General features: G+C 43.4%; 1 protein-coding gene across 4 annotated transcripts in view; it reads right to left on the reverse strand.

Annotated features, from left to right (window-relative positions):
- Positions 1-4,472: 4,472 nt before the first annotated feature.
- The window catches only part of EFTUD2 (elongation factor Tu GTP binding domain containing 2), a 31,170-nt gene continuing 8,373 nt past the window's right edge, over positions 4,473-27,269 (reverse strand). For all 4 annotated transcript variants that reach the window (XM_078766680.1, XM_068132836.2, XM_078766679.1 and 1 more), the window contains exons 10-28: positions 25,356-25,522; positions 24,929-25,056; positions 21,304-21,367; positions 21,083-21,173; positions 17,167-17,302; positions 16,912-17,039; positions 15,070-15,263; positions 14,135-14,246; positions 12,534-12,674; positions 12,035-12,136; positions 11,725-11,807; positions 9,295-9,381; positions 8,176-8,302; positions 7,799-7,886; positions 7,249-7,367; positions 7,054-7,148; positions 6,796-6,949; positions 6,575-6,682; positions 4,473-4,887 (exon numbers count right to left, since the gene is read on the reverse strand). In XM_078766680.1, coding sequence (XP_078622806.1) covers positions 4,792-4,887; positions 6,575-6,682; positions 6,796-6,949; positions 7,054-7,148; positions 7,249-7,367; positions 7,799-7,886; positions 8,176-8,302; positions 9,295-9,381; positions 11,725-11,807; positions 12,035-12,136; positions 12,534-12,674; positions 14,135-14,246; positions 15,070-15,263; positions 16,912-17,039; positions 17,167-17,302; positions 21,083-21,173; positions 21,304-21,367; positions 24,929-25,056; positions 25,356-25,522 — 2,220 coding nt within the window. In that variant the 3' untranslated portion in view covers positions 4,473-4,791. The remainder of the gene's footprint in view (positions 4,888-6,574; positions 6,683-6,795; positions 6,950-7,053; positions 7,149-7,248; positions 7,368-7,798; positions 7,887-8,175; positions 8,303-9,294; positions 9,382-11,724; positions 11,808-12,034; positions 12,137-12,533; positions 12,675-14,134; positions 14,247-15,069; positions 15,264-16,911; positions 17,040-17,166; positions 17,303-21,082; positions 21,174-21,303; positions 21,368-24,928; positions 25,057-25,355; positions 25,523-27,269) is intronic.

A 27,269-nucleotide genomic window follows, 5' to 3' on the forward strand; every position in this document is an offset into this window, starting at 1 on the left:
AAAAGAGAATAACCAAGAAGTGTGATAGAATGTTTCGGGATGTCCTGAGAGACTGTTTGTTCAACACAGGGTTCGTACGGGGCCTGGAAATCCTTGAATAGCATAGAATTGTAACCTCAAATTCAAGGCCTTGAAAGCATGGGTTTTTCACAGAGCCTGGAAAGGTGAATGTAAATAGTCGTGACTTTTTAACTGTTTATTTTACAGAGGCGATGATTTAGTGTGATTGTGGAAAACGGATGGTTCTCGGAATCTGGCTTGAAATGGAAAATTGATTGTGACACTGGAATAGGAGCAAAACACCCTGTCCAGTGGTGCTGCTGAGGAAGAGGGTGGAGACACTCAGCTGGGTGTGGTGTGCTTGTCCCTCCCTCTTTGAAAAGTTGAGGAAAGAAACTCGGCGATAACAGGAAAAGGTACTTTAAAAAATAAATTGGTCTAAAATTTCTGATTACCTCTTTCTTGGAAAAAAAAAAAAACGAGTTGCTGAAACGTACTACACCGACATGCTCCTGCAGCACGAGAAACATTTTATTGAGATTGTCTTGAAGAATAAGGAGACATCATCTTGGAGGTTAATTATATTCGATTGGAGACATGTCCCACTTGGTATGCAAAAAAGGTTTGGTCGTCATTAGATTAGGACGGCTATTTACTTAATGGGGTAAATTACGTTTCCAGGATAATTGGCTGCATGGAGGTGATAGGTGGAAAGGAGGTAATATACTGCAGTGTCAATGTGGGTTTGACCAATAAAACATGGGTGAAGTCGCTGGAATAAAAGTGGAAAACTTGCAGAAAGCGGAGTGAGTTCTGTAAGAACTCATGGCCTAGATATTTGTCATCAAATCAGAGCAAAGTGAGCCATCAAGTAATAAAACTTTCGTTTTAAAAACAAACAAACGTGTTTTAGTTCACTTTATGTTGTAGGTACAGAAACCAACTACTGCCGTTACAAGTAGGAAGGGACATCACTGAGACATCGCTTGGTGACTGCGACCACTGAGACATCGCTTGGTGACCGCGCCATCACATGAGACATCGCCTGGTGACCGTAACATCACTTGAAATCATTTGGTGACCGCAACATCGCTTGGTGATGGTGACATCACTTGGTGACCGCGACATCACTTGGTTACCATGACATCACTTGGTGATCGCAACATCGCTTGGTGATTGACATCACTAGGTGACCGCAACATCGCTTGGTGACTGCGACATCACTTGAGACATCGCCTGGTGACCGTAACATCACTTGACATCATTTGGTGATCGCAACCTCGCTTGGTTACTGTGACATCGCTTGGTGATCGCAACATCGCTTGGTTACCATGACATCTCTTGTGAGACATCACTTGGTGAATACGACATCACTTGGTGAATGCGACATCACTTGGTAACTGCGACATCACTTGGTAACTGCGACATCACTTGGTAACTGCGACATCATTTGGTGACATCACTTAGTGAATGCGACATCACTTGGTGACTGCGCGACATCACTTGGTGACATCACTTGATGAATGCTACATCACTTGATCGCAACATCGCTTGGTTACTGTGACATATCTTGGTGATCGCAACATCGCTTGGTTACCGTGACATCACTTGGTGATTGCAACATCGCTTGGTTACCGTGACATCACTTGGTGATTGCAACATCGCTTGGTTACCGTGACACCACTTGGTGATCGCAACATCGCTTGGTTACCATGACATCACTTGGTGATCGCAACATCGCTTTGTTACTGTGACATCACTTGGTGATCGCAACATCGCTTGGTTACCGTGACATCTCTTGCTTGACATCACTTCCTGACTGCGACATCACTTGCGAGACGTCACTTAGTGAATGTGACATCACTTGCCGACTGTGACATCATTTGGTGACATCACCTGGTGATCGCAACATCGCTTGGTTACCGTGACATCACTTTGTGATCGCAACATCGCTTGGTTACCGTGACATCTCTTGCAAGACATCACTTGGTGACCGAGACATCACTTGCGAGACATCACTTGGTGACTGCGACATCATTTGGTTACATCTCTTGGTGAATGCGACATCACTTGGCGACCTTGACATCGTTTGGCAAAAGTGACATCACTTGGTGACGAACATTCACATTTGAGTGCAGTATTTTGTGGGTAAAACGTTGAATTGAATACGTTACATTTGATTTGGTGTACATATTTTTATTTTACTTTGACATATTGTCGGTGTTGTAATAATTACCTGGTGGTGATAAAAATTTTAAAAAGTACCTTTCTACCCCTGCCAAGCACTTCCAGTACACAGACACTTTTTCATTTTGGCAAACCGCTCGTCAGGAAATTATCCAAAACCTGCCTCACAATGAGCTGTACTTTCATTTTTGTATACAAAGTCAAGGTTGTGGGTGAGTTAAAACAAATAACAGGCTGGAACAACAGAAGGTGAGTATAATCGATGGGGGTAGGGCCGGGAGATAGGACACCGTCAGCATGGTCGAGCACTGGTGGGACAAATATCAAGGGAATGAACAAATAGGAAAAGAGCAGAGGAGGAAACATTGGAATTAGCAATGTCGATGGTTGGGTGGGAAAGTTAATTGGGGTAAATAAAGATTGAATTGGGGATGAAAGGAGATGAAGTGCTTTCTTGAATCCCTGGAGGGAAGAGACAGAACAGCAATTTGGAAGGTGGTTCCATAAACTGAATAAGAGAGGAATGGGAGTCGTGTGGTTAAACTGGCCTGGAAAATGCTAGACCGAGGGTGGAATTTTGGATAGGCCAAGGTGTACAAACCCTGCAACAGTAAATAGCAGTACATATGTATTTGTGAAGAGATCTATGATTGTATAGAATCCATGAATCTTTAAGGTCCAAACTGTGTAGAAAGGCAGACAAGTTGGAACCAGGGTTATAGGAAAGACAATCGGAACTGGAATGGAAAGGTTGAAGAGTGAAGTGGAAAAGGTGAACATGGCTTTCATCTGAACCGTTGTGGCTGCCGCTGCACTGCTACTCGCAGCTTCCCGATTTGCCATCTTCAAGCCATGAGATCCGAGGTCCTGTAGGTCGTTGGCAATCTCAGGAAGTGTTTCATTCTCACCACAGTCAGGTAGGTCACCATGGCACTTTTGTTTATTTAAGTTTAGAAAAGTCGAGAGAAGAAACACCATCTCTTTCCAAACAACACTCGCACACAAACGGAGCCAATCTAAATCTGGCACAGCAGACCTGGGCAATGTATAATCAGCAGAGGACTGCAGGCCTAATGTCTTAGGCCCACCAGAAAACCAAGATGGCAGCCATATTTTGTCTGGATGCACACAACCACGCAGAGCTCTTGTGGATGTGTGATATGTTGCAGGTGAAAACCAAAATAATGGGTCGGGATGCAATGTCACCGATGATGTGCTGCCACCCTGAAGTCTAAGAGGTAAAATGGGATTGAATTAATTCGGGAAGGCAATTAGTTCCACAGGTGGCGGTTAATGAGTAGAGGGGATGAGGAATGCATGTCCTGCTGGTTTTGGGGAACAAGATGACAAGAGGTGGTAGAGATTTGTGACCACAAACCCATCTGCAATGAGAGTAACAGGCCCTGGACCTCTGCTTTTGTGGGAAATGCGATTGAGGTGGATGACGGCATCTCGGAGGAAGGTGCAATGCAAGAACACAGGAGAAAGTATTCCATTGAGCTCCAATCAAAGGCAGTCAGCTGTGAGAATTTCAAAACTGACAGATTTGATTATTACAAGTAGTCGGTGCTTCCAACCATCCTGGACCACGTTGTGGAACATCAGCCGAGGCCCTCACTTCTTTTTTTTTTTCTTAGGCCCTCTCTTTTTCACCTTTATTTGTTTTCTCCACAGCAACCGTTTGAGCGATTTACACAGCTTTCAACATTGGAGTGTCTCCCCATGGAGATTTTTATTTTTAACAAAGTTACAAAAAAGAATAAACGGTCTCGACCTCTGCCAAATAATTGTTTCGAAATGTCTTTCATTTCAAACTATAATGCAGTTAGAGACCAATTGGCTCGTGCAATGGTTGCCAACATATGGTTGTCAATGCTATGCCTTTTTAGAAAGCTGGGCATCGAGCAAGGGAGCAGCACATTCCATTTTAAAAGTCTGCTCGACCCCCAGACTCGGAGCGGAGCCTAGCCTCCGAGTTTGTGAGGTCGGTGGTTCGAACCCGACCCTGAAATAAACCAGAAAGTAGAATCTGATGTGAATGCCTCCGCCCCCGTTAGATGTCAACTGTTACGTTTGATCTCAATTAAAGGTGCAGAAACATCAGATTCTTCTAATTCGAGTTATGGTTTGCAAAATGATATTCAAAGAACACATGACCTTGGACCTGACCCGTTCATCTTTGTATTACCGTCCAGAAGTGTCAATTATGGTTGAAATCTCTCGAGTAGTGCAAAAGTTATTGCAGTAACACAGATTTTCAATTAAAGGGCACTTGACCTTAGGCATTTGACCTTTTGAACCCAAAATTTAATCAGTTCATCTTTGTATCATAATACACATTTTGTACCTGTTCTGGTAAAAAATATTCCTTTCAGTGGTTCACAAGTTATCGTGGTAACAAAAATTGATTATGCACGGACGGCCCGAAAATAATGCCTCTGGCCTGCGCCTTCAGCTGCTTTCATCAACCAATCACATGTTGCTATGAGAAGAGAAATTTTATTTAACTCGTGATTTTTGGGGAAAAAAAACATTACAAAAATATAACCCCAGGAGGAAAACGTATTAAAACTAAAACCTGCTTTCTTTAGATTGTGGACTTCTTCAGATGGGGTAGTTGAACATGACATCCTGTTTCGCCAGTTCCAACAACATGGGGTCATCAAAGAATTTGTTGATGCTCACATCCTCACTGAGCCCCTGTGCATAAAGAAAAAGACATACATCGATGTTAGGGGAGCAAAGGCGGTAACAGTTTTTTTTTTTTAATGCGACAAGTTTGTACAAAGTAAAAAAAACACCTTTAGAGGCCATTTTCCCCCGCAAAGCGGGGGTTGGCCTTTTTCGGGGACCGTGGTTGTTGTTGTTTTTTTGGTCCCCTTTTTGAAGCAATGTTTTACTGCCGGATTTTACTGCCGGAGTTCACTGGTAATTCCCTGTGTGTCGTAAAAACGCGACAAACATGGTTGGCGGCAGGAAGGGCATCCGGCCGTAAAACATTGCTTCAAAAAGGGGACCAAAAAACAACAACAAACACGGTCCCCGAAAAAGGCCAACCCCCGCTTTGCAGGGAAAAATGGCCTCTAAAACGGTGGTTTGGTTTACCTTTGTTTTACCATCCACTAAACGTGCTCATGACGTCCTGTGTGACCCGCATACATACAAGTGTGGTTCTCGCAAAAGAAACTTTTCCAGTGGAATTGTTCCTCACCATCACCAAATTAGGATGGGCAGGATAAATATCTCCACGTGCGTCAGGTGTATAGTCCACCTTTACTTCCCATCCTGATTACAAGCTGTCACCTGTTACATCATGGAATACACTCCTTTCTTTGGTGTTATGATGGATTCCCCATCCGCTCCCTTTTCCCTGGACAATTTGATCATTTGGTGTTCAAGGGGGAGTGCGCATGCCATGTGTCGTCACCGCAAACTCAAATCGTGTAAACCAGCAGGGAGGAACCGTGTAGACGTGAAAAATTACCATGGGGGTGTTTTAAATCGAACCACTATTTTCAGCCCTTCCGATGGAGTCAAAATAGCTGAAAAACTGGAATACACCCACAATTGATTCCATATGCTTTGTGGTCTTGTAAAATGGCACAAACGTATTTGGAAATGAAAATGAAAACTGCCAGAGATTACATGAGAAAAGTTTTTCTGTAAGTTGGGTTTCATCACCTCCGCCACCAAAGGTGGATGCAGGTTATGTTTTCACCCATGTTTGTCTGTCTGTCTGCACGATATCTCTAAGTTATGGATGGATTCGGACAAAACTTGATGGACAGGTTGGGTGTGTGACAAGGACTTAGATTTTGGTTCAGATCCGGATACAGATCCAAATCCAGATCCGGCCTATCGGTGGGATAAAAAACGTAAACTGTTCAGCCTGTCAGAGGTGCGCGCTCTACCGATTGACGTTCTCGGTGGTAAAACAGTTACGATCGTTTATGAACACGATGTTTAACATTACCTTGCACTGGTCTCCAAATTTGAGAAAAAAAATACAACTGCAGTCATCGTTTCCTCAAATAGTGGACTTAGTACCGACCCCTGATGCACTCCCACCTTCACCTCAAACTCACCGCTGTTCCCGTCCTTCGTCCTTACAGCTGTGCACGCTCTTTTGTACATTGCCATCACTACTCTGATCAACCATTCCTCCACTCCTAACTTCCTCAATGCCCATGTCACTACTTCGCGTGGAACCCTATCGAATTTTCTCAAATCCCTGATTTATTTCTCCCCTCTCTCTCCCATTGAGTAGATTCTATTATAACCACTACACATGAAATGTAATTTGAAGTGACAGCATCATGGAAAAACAATACCATGACCATATATAGTCACAAAATGTCAGCGCTGACTGCAGACAACGACTGCTCACCTTGCGACGTCGCGTCTTCACCATAAACTCCCGGGCAAGGTGAGGTGCAGGCTGGGGCTCCAGAGGACGAATCATGATGCTTTTATCCAGTGGATCTCCAGGTACAATCTATTGTCATAAAGGACAATCTTTAGCGTCTTATCTTATACCATTGTTCTTGCACAAAGCTTTTCAGGTGGTGCATAGTAGACTATTGGAAGTATGACAAAGCGAGTACATACCTGCCAGTGGTGGAACACTGACAAGCAGAACGCCTGTCCTTGGGTGTGTGTCCGTAGGTCCGTTTCAAAACCAAAGGAATCGATTGCAGGGATGAAGGCCTTTATCGTGTAGAGTGGTGAACCAGGTATAGGGGCATCCTGCGTTACGTGACCCCTGCAGATAATGTCTCATCAAGAAGCAGAAAAAAAGAAATGGGATTTAGAAGATCATTGTGTCAGGGAACACATATCTGGACAGAACAGCGGAGCGGGACATACCTGCGGCGAGCGAGCACCGTGTACACAGCAGAAACGCAGTCTGCAGGTGCTTGTACCTCCACAAAGTAGTACGGCTCCATCAAGCGTGGTGTGGCCTACACACAGCATGAGGGGATTTTTCGCTCCAAACTGCCAGCATTATTTAAACAATTGAGATTTTGTAAAAAATAAAATAACGAACGGAAGCACTCTTACCATTAGGAAAGCAGAATAGACGACACGCCGTGCAGTTGGGATGATCTGTCCACCGCCACGGTGTAACGGCTCGCCGGCGATCACAGCATCCAGGATCTTAAACTTCACGTTCCGGATAGCTAATCATGAAACGGTACACCCAACGGGATCAGGTGGGGCAGTGATGTGCACATCAGACTGACAACTTGAAAGTTGTAGGATCAAACCTTGGAGTAGTATTGATGATATGGACGCTCGGCTTTTGGAAACTGAACTGTAAGCAAAATTACAATGTTCCTATTGGATTGTTTGGAAAAAAACTGAACAACATAGGTAGCTCAGGTAGAGGGTAATCTGCTTGACCTACCTAGTCAGTCGCCCTCTAAAATGGCAGGGCAACTTTAGGAGAGGAACGGACGACTGTTGGTAAGTAGATATCATAATCCAAGTCTACCTGTAGATACCGATAAGTAGACGTTCTATGATGAAATTTATGTAAAGGTTGAAGGGAATTTTTAAACGAAGTAATTTTACTTCGTTGTAAAATGAAAAGATTCCACACCCGACTCACGTTCATCACAGAGGGGTCCTTCACGCGTGCCCCACTGGAAGCCTTGAACAATACTATCTTTCACCGAACCCAACAAAGTCTTGTCCACCTGTAAGGAACCAATAAAGCCGCTGGAGTGAGACTCTGACATCAAGAAGCAAACCACAGATGCTTTTATTTCCAATTCCAAATAAAAAGAATGTAAAAATCCTCTAACTTTGAACCATATGAATCACCCAAAATATACACCTTATTCACCGCAAGGTAACCCTTTCAACACACCGACCCCCTCATTTATAGGTACAGTAATCAATAGCTGGCACCCAAGTCCATAAGCTGAACGAAGAAGCACACAAACAATGTGCAGCGACATAGTTACGTGGCCATAGCATTGGCACCTCCGAAGGCAGTGTGTCGTCCACCAGGATGTTGGGCCCAGTGGAATCGGGCCCGAAGGCCCAGATTGAACGAGCAGCAAGCAAATCCCAGTCGTATTTGGTTTGGAAAAACTCACCCAGCTTCTTCCTGTTAACACGTACAATGGGCCAATCAACAAGCACGATCAGCAACCATACTGATTAAATAAACAAGCATTCTTTTAATCTTTTTATCACTATCATTTATCAAAAAAAAAAAATAGACATGTTATATTACCAGAACTGTACAGACAATAAATGAAGGGTGGAGTGGTAGAATGAGGGGAGTGGAGAGCGTGGAGTGGTAAAATGAGGGGAGGGGATGGAATGGTAAAATGAGGGGAGTGGAGAGCGTGGAATGGTAGAATTAGGGGAGTGGAGAGCGTGGAGTGGTAGAATGAGGGGAGTGGAGTGTGGAGTGGTAAAATGAGGGGAGTGGAGAGCGTGGAATGGTAGAATGAGGGGAGTGGAGAGCGTGGAGTGGTAAAATGAGGGGAGTGGAGAGCGTGGAATGGTAGAATGAGGGGAGTGGAGAGCGTGGAGTGGTAAAATGAGGGGAGGGGAGTGGATGGAATGGTAAAATGAGGAGAGTGGAGAGCGTGGAATGGTAAAATGAGGGGAGTGGAGAGCGTGGAATGGTAAAATGAGGGGAGTGGAGTGGTAGAATGAGGAGTGGAGAGTGTGGAGTGGAAGAATTATGCGAGTGGAGTTTTAGAATGAGGGGAAACGGAGAGGGTGGCATGAGATGGAGGAGGTAGTAAAGTAGTAATTGCATATCTTATTTTAGAGGGAACCGCATTCTGCCAAAGCAAACTGTGCGCTGTACTACAATACTACAATATGACAATACTACAATATGACAATATTACAATACTACAATACGACAACACTACAATACTACAATTCTACAATACTACAATACTACAATACGACAATACTACAATAAATACTACAATACTACAATAAATACTACAATACGACAATACTACAATAAATACTACAATACGACAATACTAGTACATGACAATACTACAATACTACACATCTCATATGAAAAAAGATAGCGTTTGTTTTAATAATGAAGTGGTAAAACAGGTTAACCTGTTCCAGGTGATATGCACAACTTCATTTTCAATGTCTTCAGCCAAGCCTTTCTCCAGAGGTTCAGCAATCATGGTTATTTTGTTCCTTGAGGCGAAGCAGCCGAAAATGTGAGGGTGGGTGGGAGAGAGGTGGGGAGTACGGGTGGATGGTGTTAAATGTTTACATCACAATAATCATCATAAACACTATTTTGTTTACATTATACACTGACATGGTGGAGTTGAGCCATTCTGCCGAGGATTTGCATCTCCATGCAGCTATAAACTCCTGTTGGTGTTTCGCATGCAGCGTATGGCATCAATGTGTGCGCCACCCCTCGGATGTACCAATGGCCGGGTGTCTCGGTTGTTAGGAACAGTAGGTGGCCGTTAAAGAGTTGTTCGCAGAGTGTGCAGACGAGTTATCGCCAGCACCCTGAACAAATTACAAATTACTGTCACCTTCAGTAGAACGGCAGGCCTGGTTAGCCGCCCCGTGAACGACTTCGGCCATAAACGTTCACCGGTAGACTCTACAATAAGGTATTAGCGTTCGGGCTGAAGCCGTAGTAGTAGATTTCACTAGCACAGCAGGAGACGGGTTTTGCAATCATGTGTGTGTGTGTGTGTGTGTGTGTTTGTGCCTGTGTTTCCCCATGTGTGTCCCTGTGTGTGTCCCTGTGTGTGTGTCCTTGTGTGGGTGTGTGTGTGCGCCGTAACTTTTTTACCATTTGAGTTTTGTCATCAAATTTTCACCAAAGCTTTATTCTGATAACACAGAAAAGGCAAATGAATTATTTGGGTCAAAGGTCAGCGTCACATAAAATCATCAATTTTCATCCGATTGACCTGAAATTTAAAGAAACTGCATATTGGGTCAATTAATTTGTTTACCAATCAAAAGCTAGAAGCTGATTATTTTATGAGATCTAAAGCTCAAAGCTGCATAAAATCATCAATTTTCATTTTGCATTAATTTTTTTTACCGTTTTCGTTATTTTCAGCATACGGAAGAAGAAGACATCTGAATACAAACGGACGTGGACGGGCTTTGCATTTTCAGATGCTTTCTAGTTTATATTATATATTAAATTGCATTATCTGATCTAATAAGTCCCATTCTTTGATAGTAATTCAGCTGCTGCTGAAGCAGTATCTTTGGTAAAGAATATGCTCGAGGTGGTTTGCCATTGCTTTCCCAAAACAAGTCGTTATCAATTTCAAATATGTCTGGAATACAAACACGCAATGGTCTATTCTCGATGAAGATCGACCAAGCGAGTGCTTTTTAATGAAATGGAAAACGCAACACCATCCTCCAAAAACGACCAATGGTGTTTTGGTGGTCGACCAAACGACCAAAAACGAACCCTGGTGTTGGGCTAGCGGCTAGGGTGCCAGCTTAGGATCCAAGGATCCTGGGTTCGAATCCCGGTCGAATCCCGATCCTGATCGCTCGGTTCGGTTCGAATCCCGATCGGTTCGAATCCCGATCGCTGAATTAACGCCAGGGGAGTTGACTCAGCCTGTCATCCTTCCGAGGTCGGCTAATTTGAGTACCAGTTCACTGGTAATTCCCTGCTTGTCGTAAAAGGCGACAAACAGGGTTGGCGGCAGGAAGGGCATCCGGCCGTAAAACATTGCTTCAAAGAGGGGACCAAAAAACAACAACAACCACGGTCCCCGAAAAAGGCCAACCCCCGCTTTGCGGGGAAAAATGGCCTCTAAACGGTGGTTGTTGGTTGGTGCTCTGATGTAACACCCCACTTGCATATGACGTGGCAGGATCTATCTATGCTCAGATGCATGTGACGTGGCAGGATCTATCTATGCTCAGATGCATGTGACGTGGCAGGATCTATCTATGCTCAGATGCGTGTGACGTACCAGAATGCATGTATACTCGGATGTATGTGACGTGGCCTGATCTATCTATGCTCAGATGCGTGTGACATAGCAGAATGCATGTATACTCGGATGTATGTGACGTGGCCTGATCTATCTATGCTCAGATGCATGTGACGTAGCAGAATGCATGTATACTCGGATGTATGTGACGTGGTCTGATCTATCTATGCTCAGATGCGTGTGACGTAGCAGAATGCATGTATACTCGGATGTATGTGACGTGGTCTGATCTATCTATGCTCAGATGTATGTGACGTAGCAGAATGCATGTATACTCGGATGTATGTGACGTGGTCTGATCTATCTATGCTCAGATGCGTGTGACGTAGCAGGCTGCATGTATGCTCGGGTGCATGTGACGTGACAGGACCTATGCATAGTGCATACCTATTCTATACTATTTTAAGGCGAGAATCCAACAGCTGAGAAAACCAACTAGTCTCTATATTGGCTTTTTAAAAGGTTTCCAAAACAGGTTTTCTTTTCCTTTTTAAAAAAAATGCTTTTAATTTTAAAAAATCAACATTTTACCATGGCTTACTTCTTGTTTGGCGTTTCTGCAAAACATTTGAGGGATGAGGTCTCCACCACTGTTTCGCAAAAGGACACAACAGGATCTGCCACCTATACAGAGAAGGGGAGTGCCACAGGAAAACGGGATGCTGAAATCCTGCTCTTGATCGCATCAAACATCAGCTGTTCATGGTGAATTTATTTCTCTACTTGTCTCCAACCTCAAAACACTTGACCAACGATTTATAAAACTGACCTCAAGAGCAACAGCACTCGACACACAATCAAAAAGAAAAGATGGCATCAAGACAGCAAATGGCCGATGTGGCCCATCTCACTTTGATGTCAATCTCTGAATACATCTTCCGTAGGTCATGCATCACACAGTCCAGGTAGAGCTCTCCGGTGCCCAAGACGACGTGTTCCCCCGACTCTTCAACCTGAGTACAACATGTTTACCATCCTGTACAAATCATGTTTAAAGCACGAATCGACTGCATTTTATAGTGAGGAGGTCCATGACGACTCAAATTTTTCATAACTTGAAAGGATTCAACGAAAAGTATGCTTTTAAAAATGCAAAACAATGTAGGGATGGTCACAATAAATTATAATCATCCGTACCATTCATACATCTTTCTTTGAAGAAAGATGTAGGAATGGTTTTGCATAATCATTTATTGTGACCATCCCTACCTTGTTTACATACTTTTGAACAAACCAACATTTTAAAAACGTTTTTTATTTCTCGTTGAACACTCGATGTACCACTGTGCCGTTAACCATATGACATTTGAAGTGTGGAGGAACTTCCAATAGATAAGCAAAGCAAGGTACCTTGGTAGTGAGCAGAGGGTAGCTCTTGTTGACCTTCCGAAGACCATCCAGCATTTTTGGCAACTCCGAAGGGTTCACAGGCTCTACAGCAATCTTGATAACCGAAGCAGTGTTAAACTTCAGTGGGCGGAAGATCTGAGCCTGAACATAAAAATAAATAACAAACATTTTAACCTGCACACACCTTTCTTCAAAAACTGTTCAATCACTGCAAAATAATTGTTTACTTGAGCCACATGGGATATGAACAATATTCACGGATCTGGGTGGACAGATGTGAAAACATGAGCAAACAAGAAAGCATCTGAAAATGTAAAGCCCGTCCACATCCGCTTTGTTTACAGAAGTCGTATTCTTCTCATGTATGCTCACAACATGACTAAAACAGATTTTAAAAAATACAAAATCAAAATTGATATTATGAAACTATTGAACTTTTGGTCTAAAAAAAAATGCCTTTCAGCTTTTTTATTAAATAAATTAACAGGATTATAACTAACTAGGGCGTGCCCGCACGTACGTGCTTGCCCGTACGTGCTTGCCCGTACGTGCGTGCAAAAAAACATGCGTGCAAACAACAACAACAAAAAAAAACTTTGAAACCACGTGGCAGTAACGACCACAGAACCCCCCCCTCTATTTACATGAAATGGTTTGGTCCATTCGCAAAGCCAAAGCGAACGGCTTGCGAGTACGGTGACCATACCTTGGGAACCACTTGTCCGATTAATTTCAAACCTTGAAAAGGCACATCCTCGGGTCCCCAGCAATATACCTGGCAAGTTTCAAGTATATCGGACCGGTAGTTGTCGAGAAACAGCGGTCGCATACAGACAGACACACAGAGATTACTGGAATTATAGAGAGATGAATTGACATATGTCGGAAAATTACACGCCCAGACCAGCAATCTGGGCGCGTAATTTTCTCTCGTGTTCAGGCCGTTGGTGCTCTTATTTATTGTGGCAGCGAGTGCCCCGGAAGCAGTGACGGAAAGAGAGTGGCAATTATATGTGTGGGAAAAATTGCATGATTGGTCAGGGTCGCCCAGATGGCATAGCATGGTTCACCAGAGAACATGGGTTCGATTCCTGGGCTGGGCGTGTAATTTTCCCACATATGTCAATTAATAAGTTTCAGATTTTTTTGGACTCAACCAATTATGGCTGGAATACCGCATCACTGATGATGTCATCATTATCACTCTATATACCCCAGGGGGAGTTTATGAGGTATGTCAAGTTTCATTTTTTTTTCGTTGAGTGGTTTCAGAGAAAAGTATGTCCATTTTTTTCCTTTTATCCAATATAGCTGCCATACCATGTGACTTATGACATCAGAGTTAGCAATAAATATTCTCAATAGGGAGTCTCTCCTATGTTTGAAGTTTTGCAACGATCGGACAAGTGGTTGCATAAAAAAACATTTTTAAAGCCAACATATACAGACAGGCTCGCACACACGCACACACACGGGGGCATTGCAATAGTCTCACATCCCCTTTGTGGTGAGACTAATAACAGCGCACATGGAAAAAACAATAAAAAAATTAAGTAAACTCCTGATCTCTATTTTTGAAAAATACATTAAAAAGGTCAAACCTCATCAGAGCCACTGGGATCAGTGATGGTAGCTGTTTTAACGATGGGTTGGTCTACACCTTCAATTAGTACCCAGTTTCCTGCAGGCACTCGGCTCACCTCCACCTGGTACCTTTGTCGAGGAGATACAAGAAGTTCAACAAAGGTGGCAATAAAGCCAACCTAGCATCCTAAGCACGTGGTTCTACAAGATCAAACCAACATTCTTGTCATCATACTTCAAGGTCATTCCACTTATTACCAGAAATGAAATCAAAGCTGGGTCCCTTACTGGTGACAAAACAATTACAACATGTACTTTTCACAGCCTATCAGTGACCCCAATAGGCAAGATGTGGCCAATTCCACAAATTATTGTGATATTCGCCACATTTATGTATGTTTGTTTATTCCATATACTTATTTTGATATTTTGATTAATGTCATTTGATATGATTATTATTATTATTTTTATATACATTTGTAAGTTTTATGAAATACTTTTATTGTTGTAAACTTGACAAATTTCCGTCTTCGAACTGCCTTGTCCAGTGTTTAATTATTTCAATAAACTCAAATGAATGAATGAATGAATAATTTCATTGTTTTTTTCCATACAAGGATAGAAAATGAAAAATTCAGTTCATGATCAAAACTTGTAATGAGCGGTATTGGAGGGGGTAGGGGTTATGGATGGGAATGCAGAGATGGGAGAAAACTTGTAATACATCGACATGAACGTGTTGGCTGGTCATATGGACCAAGTTTAAATGCCCAATAGATAAATGAATGCCAAAGCAAACGATTTATATTATGTACATTTTAATAGAACAGCATTCATGGTTAAATTGCAAGCCCACAATCAAACCCTAACTGTAAAGCACCGTGTCAAACGCACAACACCAAAAAACGATCCGAGTGCCCTTTTGGTACCCGAACACCTGCGGTTCCAGTACCTAGCCACAGAGACCCAAAGGCGACCCACAGTGCAGATGCGCGAGTCCTCGTCATCTTCAAGGGTGTAGTTCTCTCCGAGGACACGCACGTCCTGGCCGGCGGCCAGTGTCCCACTAAGCACACGTCCGAAAGCATGGAACTGCACTCCATCATCAGTACTGTACATCTTGGTAGAGTGGCACATTAGTGGAGCCTGTGGTACACCCCAGTGTTTGGAATCATTTGTTATGCGGTGCAAATAACTGAGTATTATTCACATAAGTTTCCGTAATAATGGAAAGAAAATAAATATGAATTTAATTGGGATTGAAAAAAAGTAATTGAATATACATAATTTTAAAAAATATCAAAACGATGTCGTGGATACAAAGGTCTATTCAGCCAAACTTTCCTAAGAATTGCAATAAACTTTTATATACACAAAGAATTAAGTTAAGCACCCCCCCCGTTTTTTTACAACCTCGCACATTACAAGTTTGTTGTCGTCAAAACAGTGTAATATACCCATGATATTGCTATATTTTCTGGAGAAGTGATATTATGGTCACATAAAAACACAACAATCATGCCGTTTTCATTATTTTAATCTGAATAATTTAAGGTGAAATTTTTTGGGAATTTTAGGCATATTCTCACCTCAATTTAAGTATGGAGCTATAGGTCCATCACGGACAGTGTGGATGACGTTTATGTTTTCTAACGTACAGTCATTGTTCTGAGAAGACCTCTAGCGATCTTTGCGTCAATAACGTGTGTAGGACCCACGTGATCGGATCACTGACTCAACCAATCACTTTTTTTCACTTTGATCACTCAATTTCATCAATGGATAATTGCTAATGTCATACCAATCATTATTTGATCTCACATACCTTAGAATATATGCCAATGTATACATATACACAAAGAATATATATTAGGGGGTGCTTACCTTAATTCGTTGTGTAGGGGTGCTTAACTTAATTCTTTGTGTATATTTATGACTAGCAAAGGTACCCGGCATTGTCAGGCAACACAGTCGCTTCATGATGGGTATATTAAGAGAGGAGTGGGTGGAGGGGGAGCAGAGGGGTGGGGAGTGGGGGATGGTGAAGGAGAGGGGAGGAGTAAGGTATTAGGTAGGAGGAAAGAGGGGAGGAGGAGGGGAAAAGGGGAGGGGAGAGAATAAGGGAGAGGGGAGGGGAGAGAATAAGGGAGAGGGAAAGGGAGAAGGCAGAAGGGAGAGGGAAGGGGAGAAGGCAGAAGGCAGAAGGGAAGGGGAGAAGGCAGAAGGCAGAAAGGAAGGGGAGAAGGCAGAAGGCAGAAGGGAAGGGGAGAAGGCCGAAGGCAGAAGGGAAGGGGAGCAGGCCGAAGGCAGAAGGGAAGGGGAGAAGGCCGAAGGCAGAAGGGAAGGGGAGAAGGCAGAAGGCAGAAGGGAAGGGGAGAAGGCAGAAGGCAGAAGGGAAGGGGAGAAGGCAGAAGTGACGGGGAAGGGACAGAGAAGAAGAGAAGGAGAGAAGAGTTGGGGGGAGAGACAGAGACGGGTGGGTGTGGTTACTGAAGAAAATTACATGTTATGCTTAACGAACGAACGAACGAACGAACACACACACACACACACACACACACACACACACACACACACACACACACACACACACACACACACACACACACACACACACACACACACACACACACACTTTTATTATTTCATATGAAGCCTCATTACTTGGTGGAAGGGAACGGGGGTTGTAGTTATAAACAGAGCTTTTCACTGAATACAAGGGAACAAAACTGACAAAAATAACGAGTGTATGTACACCAAACGGTGTCAATAACTTCAAAGGTCAATTCCTTACATCAGGATCACAAAAGAGCATCCCGTCACCAAGTGCGTTGTCCAGGTTCCCTGTGTATGTGTGCTGCACCTTGGCTTGCGCTCCAATGACAGGTGAAGGCACGTGTTGGACACACATGTCCACAAGACCTGAGGTGGGAGGAATAATCATCAGTATATACACCTTACAAGTGCAGTGTGACTGCCTAGAGGTGACCATGGAGGCTTGCTCGAGCCTTGTGATTGTGTCATGCCTAGCCACACTATTACACAAAACCTGTGAAATCTCCGAAGAATCGGCGGCAGACAAGGCGCAGGAGAGGTCGAATGTTAATCTTCTGCTCTTCCTTTGTGAGGTGAACACCAAGTTCTTCAAGGGTTGCAGGAAGCGTCACGTCCACATCCCCAACCACCTGTCCAACAACAAATTTGTCTTTGTAAACTTTGCCGATTTATTTATTTATTTTCATATTTATGACAGCTTTTGGTTAAGGTGTTGGAATGAGGCACCATGATGTACTGTCAGGTTCAAACCCGCAATCACAAGCGTCAATTAAAAAATGGTAGGTAACTTTGTCTGTAAAAGCAAGGAGGGTTTCTCATCGCTTTTGCAATGTACGCTCCATGACTGGTAAATGCAATGTCTTCTCATTCAACAAGCGATCCACAAGATGAAATAAGGAGGGCCATGCTATCCAAGGGGTACCTGGCATTAAAATTTCAACTATTTATTTTCCTTGGGCAATATATTCTCAGAACACGTGACAAAAATAATGTGCCCAAGGCACTTGCTTAGGGGGAAAAAAATCTAATTTTTGAAACAGCCTAGATTGAAAGGTGTGTGTGTATATCTATATATATAAAATAAAGTTTTTGTTTGTTTGTTTGTTTGTCTGCACGCGCTAATCTCCTGAACGGTGAAAGATAGGAGGAAACCTCTAAAACCAAAAATGTCCGGACGGGCCCCGGGAAGTGTGTGTGTGTGTGTGTGTGTGTGTGTGTGTGTGTGTGTGTATGTATATATATATATATATATATATATATATATATATATATATATATATATATATATATATATATATATATATATATATATATATATATATATATATATATATATATATATATATATATATATATATATATATATATATATATATATATATATATATATATATCAGTCACTATGCGACCTTCATATCATCAGTGGAGAACCACCAGCAAGGTGTCCCATACAGCTGCTGCTGCACTTTGCTGGGAGCGATAAGCACCGCCTGCCACGCGGTAACGTTATCTCTGGTATCCATTCATCATATGGAGTCGACCTGGTTGCGGTTGGGAGTTACTAATAATGGTATCTGTAATCTGGTTCTCCAACCTAATGAGCGGACAACATGACGTCATCGCCATGCATGTCCGCATTGCCTGCAAAGCTCCAGAGGAACCATCTAGCAGTGCGTCATTACGGATTATAAATCCAGATACTGTCACAAGTGCATGCAAAACTCACAGTTACCGACCTGGTTTCGCCCTTGTTGGGGCTTCATCAGGGCAACGCAGTGAGGCTTCCATACACTTGTAACTCTGTGACCCTTTCGGTTTTTATATCAGTCACTATGCGACCTTCATATCATCAGTAGAGAACCACCAGCAAGGTGTCCCATACAGCTGCTGCTGCACCTTGCTGGGAGCGATAAGCACCGCCTGCCACACGGTAACGTTATCTCTGGTATCCACTCATCATATGGAGTCGACCTGGTTGCGGTTGGGAGTTACTAATAATGGTATCTGTAATCTGGTTCTCCAACCTAATGAGCGGACAACCTGACGTCATCGCTGCTGGTTGCTGGTTGCTGACGTTGCTGGTGGTTCTCCACTGATGATATGAAGGTCGCATAGTGACTGATATAAAAACCGAAAGGTTCACAGAGTTACAAGTGTATGGAAGCCTCACTGCGTTGCCCTGATGAAGCCCCAACAAGGGCGAAACCAGGTCGGTAACTGTGAGTTTTTCATGCACTTGTGACAGTATCTGGATTTATAATCCGTAATGACGCACTGCTAGATGGTTCCTCTGGAGCTTTGCAGGCAATGCGGACATGCATGGCGATGACGTCATGTTGTCCGCTCATTAGGTTGGAGAACCAGATTACAGATACCAATATATATATATATATATATATACACAGACTTGGCATTTAATATGGAATATTTTTTTTTTCTTGACTTGGGTTTACTTTCTGAACTCAGTATATCAATCTGGTGAGTTTCTTTTACCCTTCGGTGATGTCTTTGTTGAAAGAACCATGTCACTGATTGTCTTTCGCAGCAAAAAGTCAATAACAGGATTATATCACAGGTGGCATGACAAAATGAAAGGACAGGTACATTTGACGATTGGCTTCACAATCGGGTATATAAGGGTTGTTGCGTTCTGTATTCATGGAAAACAACTGCTGCACGTCTACAAAAGTTATTGCCGCTTCCTCTGGAGATGGTCCGTCAACTTGACAATGCTGCTTGTCATGGAGTGGTGGCTTTACGAAATTCTGGCATGAAACAGCATGCTATTGCTCGGCAGTATGGCATCACTCAAGGTCAGGTGTCAAAGATCCTGAAACGAAATGCTCAGAGGGGTGTCCCTACTCCAATACCGAGGCCAGGATGTCCACGCAGAACCACAAGTAGAGATGATCGCCAGCTGCACCGGTTAGTCTGCAATGGCCGTACCAAGTCAGCTAATCGGCTTAGGGCTGAGTGGCAGCAACTGACAAATGTGCCTGTATCCAGAAGGCTAGTCAACCAACGACTGGTTCAAGCAGGCTATCGTGCCAGGCGTCCCCTGAGAAAGCCACGACTGACCAGACAACACAGCCAGCGCCGATTGCAGTGGGCCAGAGAGCACCGTCAATGGCAGCCAGGACACTGGAATCACGTGACCTTCAGTGACGAGTCTAGATTTCTGGTATATCGTCAAGATAGCCGCGTCCAAATGCGCAGACAAGTGCATGAAGCCCATAACGAAGATTGTATAGTGCCAAGAGTCCAAGCTGGAGGTGGTGGGGTGACCGTTTGGGCTGCTTTTCATGCAGGGGGCAAAACTGACCTGGTTGTTCTGAATGGAAACCTGAACCAGTTCAAGTACAGGGTCATTCTGGAAGAAACATTGCTTCCATTTGCTCGTGCAGCCTTTCAAGGAAACTTTGTCTTCCATGATGACAATGCACGGCCTCATCGTGCTCGCATGATCCAACACTTTCTTGCTGACCGTGGTGTAGAGCATATGGAGTGGCCTGCCATGTCTCCAGATATGAATCCGATAGAGAACTTGTGGGCAGAATTAACGCGTCAAATCGACAACTTGGACCAGCAGCCTACCTCTGTGCGTGAATTGCAGCAGACTATTGTCACTGCATGGCAAGCGATTCCTGTCCAAACCTTGGCAAATCTCGTGAACAGCATGCCTCGACGTGTACGTGCTCTCCTGAATGCTCGTGGGGGTTACATGAAGTACTGAACTGTAATTTTACTGTCCGTAATCCCAGTCATAATTTAGCTTTTGTTTTTTATGAATTTTTTTTTGGCTAATGTGCAAAATAAAGAAATACTTCTGGAAAACGTACAGAAGTTTAACACAGTACTGTCCGTGAATTGAGTTCGATATCAGTTTACATCACTTTCAAGGATCAATTTATTTGCTTCAAAATGTCAAATGTGGTTTTTGTTTCTTTTAAATGTCACATTAACAAAATCTAGAATAATTTCAACATAATTCCAATGAACTCTTGGTTCTACGTCATCTTGAAAAGTAAGTTCACCCCCACAAAAAAAAATTCCATATTAAATGCCAAGTCTGTATATATATATACACACACCTTTCAATCTAGGCTGTTTAAAAAATTTATAATAAATTTATTGTACACATTTATTGTAAAAAAAATTATTGTACACAAAGAATTGTGCACAATCTCTATTTAAATCGAAGCACATCTATAAACTCCTGAAATACCATAGTTCCAGAAATTTGTCCATAGACTGTACTTGGTGAGTAGTGTTAATTTAAAAATGTAGAGAAAATAACAGCGTGCTAATGGGAAGTAAGCAGCACAGCAACAATGCAAAAGTAAAAAAAAAAAAAAAAAAAAAAAAAAATTGGGTCGCTCAGAGGAAACCAAAAAACACGCAAGACAAACCTGGGAGAAGATCTTGTAGAGTGGCTCAAGGATAAATTCAACAAAGCTCCGCTGCGAGTTGCTAGCCAATGGTTTCTTGGAAAACTTGCGGCTGAAGAAAGTTACAAAAACGTTACACTCAACTACTTATGGACAACTCTTTTATAACCAATGAGGAAACGGCATTCATTTTGCCAAACAGCAAGCAATGTGCAAATGAAAGTAGCAACTTTTGCACTTACGTCTTCGCGTTGAAATAAATATCTCCCCACAGTCGCTTGGCGAATTCCTGGAAATTAATTCCTTCTGAGAAACACGAAAGTAAAATAAAACATTCACTCAAGTGTCAAAAAGATATTCTTGCTTAGAATCACGAATCTTAGCTTAGGTATATGATGTATAATGGAATTTTTAGTAAATAGAAAAGTTGAACGTTCATGACTATGGTGAAAAAAAGATGTAGATGATTTTTTTTAGTCTTTCATGTTCAGAGTGTAAATATTCACCAATGTTCAGTCCATATTTTATTCTTCCCGCAACAAACCCAATGCATCATGTTTCTCAAATATATTATTTCAACAGCGCATGCAAAAACATGGAAACGATCAACTTGGAGCATTTGATAAAGTGTTTACGAAGCTCCCATGATGCAAGAAAAATAAGGGTTTGGAAAAAGTAATCTTGTAATTGTCTTTAATCATCTTGTCAATAATATCAAGGCAGCAAGATACCTATTACGAGTACCGGCCTTCGATGGCCTACTATTTTAAAAACATGCTGTGAGATCATCAACGTCCACCAGTGGATTCTAACAGATGGACCCCAGGCTTGATGTCCACCTGAAGGTTAGCACATCCCCACCCCGGCTGGCCATGCCCAACCAATGGACATTTCAAATATATTTGTCGAGATGTCATGACAATTTCAGCATACTCCGAAAAATACCTAAGGGCACTCGTATTCTTGTCGTCGATGCTCTTAGCAAACTTCTCCATGACGTCCTTGATGACCAGGCCCTGTCGGCTTGGTATTGCCTCGTTTTTTGTTTCTTTGGCCTTAGGGTGCCCGATAAAGAGGCACCAAACTCCCCAGATGTCTCACTGATATTCAGTCTCGTGTCAGGTGGCCGATTGTTTTGGTTTTGGATGGTTCGCCACCTCCTTCAATTGCCTTTTCAAGCAACTCCTTCATTGAATCCAATAAAGTTGATGACCCGCAACGCATTAACTGAAGGGTGAAGGCCAAATTTGCCGACACGGACATCAAGGGGGCCGTCAGAGCTGGCGTCCTGCAAGGGGCATGCTACACAATCAGCCAAAACAGATAATGTGCTTAAAGCCAAATATTCGGCTGCCCCCACTTGACCTCAACCAGCCGGCTGCTCCAGATGGTGAATTGGCCGTTCCAGTCATTCTCTCAGAGCATTCTGTCTTGACCTCGGTCAATCTATTTCCATCCGAGTCAGCTGCAGGCCCTGATGGGCTCAGACCATGTGAACGTCATAAGTGTTGATGTCATAGAATGATGGACACGCTCGGCCTTTATGGTCTGTTGTGTCGTTTTAGCACCAGTCATTCACATTTTCACACTGCCCTGAATGACGTGGTCAAACGTGCCCTTCATGGGACAGGATTACCATCTGTCTTGGAACCCCTTCGTTTAAACCACAGTGAAAGTATACAGTACCCCCTAATGGTTTGAGCATCGCCCCTTACAATAATGGGAGTAGCCCACCTTGGGACTGCTCCTGTGTCGACACGTTTGCCGAATCTCACATCTACAATACAGCTTTAAGCCGGAGTGGTGGCCACCGATGCGGAAAACACGAAGTGCCAGAAATACGCTGGCCTCAGTCAGTCCTTCATGTTTGAGCCTATCGCCATCAAAACAACAGGGGTCTACGGCCAATCAACATCCAGCATCTTCAATGGCATCAGTGGAAGGCTCGCAGCAACCACTGGTGATAGTGGACAACTGACATGGTTCAAGCAACGGCTGTGCTTCACTGTCCAGTGTGGAAATGCCATCAGCATTTTGGCCTCGGCATGGGAAACAAAAGTCCTGGATACTGACTTTTAAATTTTTTTATTTTAATAAAGTGAGATATTTAAATGTTATATATGTATATATAATATATATAAACAGTGTACACGTGACTTTCATATGTACTTAATTAAAAATGGTATTAATAAATAGCAATAGAGTTCAAACATTAGGAAAAAAAGTTGCTTTAAAAAGAAAGAAAAAAAAGTTGCTTTAATGACAAATCAGAGTCACTGATACCAAGTTATTACTTTGCAAAATCAAAGCAAAAATCTTACTGGGGGTTTAAGTGAAGTCAAGTGGAAGAATAAAGGAAGGAAAAAAAAACCAAAAAAAAAAACAGTGGGTTGCTCAGAGGAAACCAAGAAACCTGTGGGTCACTCACTCAGAGGAAACCAAAAACCGGCAGGTAACCCAGCAGAAACCAAAAAACCTGCAGGTCGCCCAGAGGAAACCAAAAAACCAGCGGGTCACCCAGGAGAAGCCAGAACACCTGCGGGTCGCTCAGAGGAAACAAAAAAACCCACAGGTCGCTCAGAAGAAACCAAAAAACCCGCATGTCGCTCAGAGGAAACCAAAAAACTGGCTGTTAACCCAGGAGAAACCAAAAAACCTGCGCGTTGCTCAGAGGAACCAGAAAACCTGCAGGTCGCTCAGAGGAAACCAAAAAACCAGTGGGTCACCCAGGAGAAACCATAAAACCAGCGGGTCACCCAGGAGAAACCAAAAACCTGCGGGTCACTCACTCAGAGGAAACCAAAAAACCGGCAGGTCACCCAGCAGAAACCAAAAAACCTGCAGGTCACCCAGAGGAAACCAAAAAACCAGCGGGTCACCCAGGAGAAGCCAGAACACCTGTGAGTCACTCAGAGGAAACAAAAAAACCCGCAGGTCGCTCAGAGGAAACCAAAAAACCCACAGGTCGCTCAGAGGAAACCAAAAAACCAGTGGGTCACCCAGGAGAAACCATAAAACCAGCGGGTCACCCAGGAGAAACCAAAAACCTGCGGGTCACTCACTCAGAGGAAACCAAAAACCGGCAGGTCACCCAGCAGAAACCAAAAAACCTGCAGGTCACCCAGAGGAAACAAAAAAACCCGCAGGTCGCTCAGAGGAAACCAAAAACCCACAGGTCGCTCAGAGGAAACCAAAAAACCCGCAGGTCGCTCAGAGGAAACCAAAAAACCCGCAGGTCGCTCAGAGGAAACCAAAAAACCGGCTGGTAACCCAGGAGAAACCAAAAAACCTGCGCGTCGATCAGAGGAACCAGAAAACCTGCAGGTCGCTCAGAGGAAACCAAAAAAGCAGTGGGTTACCCAGGAGAAACCATAAAACCAGTGGGTCACCCAGGAGAAACCAGAAAACCTGCAGGTCGCTCAGAGGAAACCAAAAAACCAGTGGGTCACCCAGGAGAAGCCAGAAAACCTGTGGGCCGCTCAGAGGAAACCAATAAACCTGCGGGTCACTCACAGGAAACCAATAAAACAGCAAGTCACCCAGGAGAAACCAAAAAACCGGCGGGTCGCTCAGAGGAAACCAAAAAAACGGCGGGTCACTCGGAGGAAACCAAAAAACCGGCGGGTCGCTCAGAGGAAACCAAAAAAAATCCACGGGTCGCTCAGAGGAAACCAAAAAACCGGCGGGTCGCCCAGGAGAAGAGAAAAACCAATGGGTGGCTCTGGAGAAAATGGCTAAGAAAAACTTGATTTTAACACAAACCAGTGTGAAAAACAGAACTTAGATTTTACCACAACTAGGAAGATTTGTCATGGGTTTTATTTATTGTATTTGGATTTTAAAATCCCTCATGCAGGTTTTAAATACCATGGCAGTCGGCATAGAGCTTTGCGAAGGAACCCAGTGTGAAACACAAGCCATACTGCGAGCTAGCAAAACACACGTTTCCCAGGAGTGGTGACACCATCATTCCCACCTCGCTGTCAGAGTAGAGGCTGTGGAAGTATGAAAAAAGGGAACATATTTGGAATTCAAAGATAACTGCATTGTTCTTCATCTGGTACTATTTTTGCACAGACATTATGCCTTGCATGAATTTAAGGCAACAAGAGAATTTCAGTCTCCAAAGTAAACATCTACACCTTTCCAAACATCAAATAGTCATGTCATGTTCGTTGAAACTTTGAGGCATTGATATTAAACTGTGAATTAAAGTCATATTAATGCCATAACATCATGTGAAAAACCCCGCCAGTGCAACGCAGATTAAATGATAACCTGAACAACATATCACCTGAGCAAGCCATTGACTTCATCAACAATGTGCCGTAGTTTGTAGTATGCATCAGTGGGAGGCAATTTAAGTTCCAACATCAGCCGATCGATCTTATTAATGCATATTGTAATAGCGAGGCGCTCTTGCACAGCATGTTTCACAAGGCGCTCCGTATTCAGCATCACCTACAAGAAAGAGAAAAAAATGCCTATCTGCAGCCGGTCCTCGCATTCACATTAGATCAGTGAATTAATCACCTGCATGTTCCTGCAAAGGTTCCAATACTGGAAATGGTTACCCAGGGCCAGGCACCACTGTGTATTGCTACTCAGTAGAAAGCCATGGTGAATGATGTTGGTGATATGACATTTCCTGAAATAATTTGCTTCTGCATAATAGAATATCAGTACAGTACTATCATACTTTTATAATATCCTATTAGGCATGAGTTTAGGAGCTTCTGCTCCACGTTGACGAGGGACAACAAACCCGAAACACGTCTCCGTGGATGTCCCCTCTCCGGGGTGGACTGGTCTATAAAATTGAGAATTTAATTATCTTCCTGGTATTGGCTGTAGTACAATCCTACTGAGATGTAGGGGCTTTACCTCTGCTAAGCTCATGCCTAATATGCGGAGCCTATGCAACTTTTTAGCCAGAAGAGCCTTTGAATTTAAATCATTCCTGGCTAATCTAAGAACTGTTTTGTGTACCACAGACAGGTTAATGTGTGGCAGGCATTTCCTGTTGGTCAGGATGCATGCAACAATAGCTGATGTGGCACTTGCTTCCTGGTATACACTACATTAGGGGGTCTGATCTCAACATAAACACATACGAAAGGATATTGACCAAGTAAAAAATAAATAAACATTTTAATCAAACCATGACTTTCCCATTTTTTTTTTTTTTGTATACAAGATCGAGGCTCGTGAAAGAGCGAACATTAATCACACAGAAAGACAAACCGACACATAAAACATACAACATCGGGAGCGGTAGACAAGATGGGGAGAGAGGGGGAAGGACACAAAACACAACATTTGAGAGCAGGGACCGAGAGACATGGAGACATCGAGAGATCTGAGAGAGGGCGAGGGCTTTGGGGGGGGGGGGGGCATGGGAAGGGGGCGGTGGGAGAGGTATAAAACACATGGACACTGCCAGGACTTCCAGGAAAGAAGTTGGAATTTCAAACAAGGTGGATCTGGGGTGAATTAGCGGGGGTAGAAAAGATCAAGGTTTTGGATGGGGGAAGATAAGAGATGGTGGTGAACAGCTGTTTTAAAGACCTGGAGGGAGGAGTGGGATTGAAGGGAGTGAGGGAGTTTGTTCCAGAGGCGGGAGAAAAGAGGAATGAAAGAGTGAAGGTGAGCAGAGAGCCGAGATTTCGGCAGTTTAACCATCAGAGGGTTGCTGGCAGATCTTGTGCGACCTGTAGGAATATTTGGGGGACAGAGCACAGAGAGAGCTGGGGGTGCAAGGCCGGAGAGGAGTCGGTAGAAGACAAAGACCACCTACCTGCCTGCGGTGAGTGAGTGAAAGGCCCTCAGAGATAGCTTCATCGTGGGAGATTCCAATAATTCTGAAAGCTTTGGTTTCAACAGCGTGAAGCCGAGCTAGGTGTGAGGCAGGAGCACCGGCCCATAGGGGAGAACAGTATTCCATTGAGCTGCGGATGAAAGCCTTGTATGTGGTGAGGAGCTCAGGTGTGCCGAGGAAGGACTTCGCACGACGGAGGATGCCCAGTCGGCGACTGGCTTTGGAGGCCAGCTTGGAAATGTGGTTTTCCCAAGAAAGATCATGGCAGATAGTGAGACCCAAAATCTTGAGCGACAGAACTTCTTGGAGAGGATTGTTGAGAAAGTAGATGGGAGGGTTGTCCAGTCGATCTTTTCGGAGAGACATAGTAAGAGTGTGAGATTTGTCAGG

The sequence above is a fragment of the Myxine glutinosa genome, chromosome 12, assembly GCF_964187855.1.
Source record: "Myxine glutinosa chromosome 12, kmMyxGlut1.1, whole genome shotgun sequence".
NCBI classification, from domain to species: Eukaryota; Metazoa; Chordata; class Myxini; order Myxiniformes; family Myxinidae; genus Myxine; species Myxine glutinosa.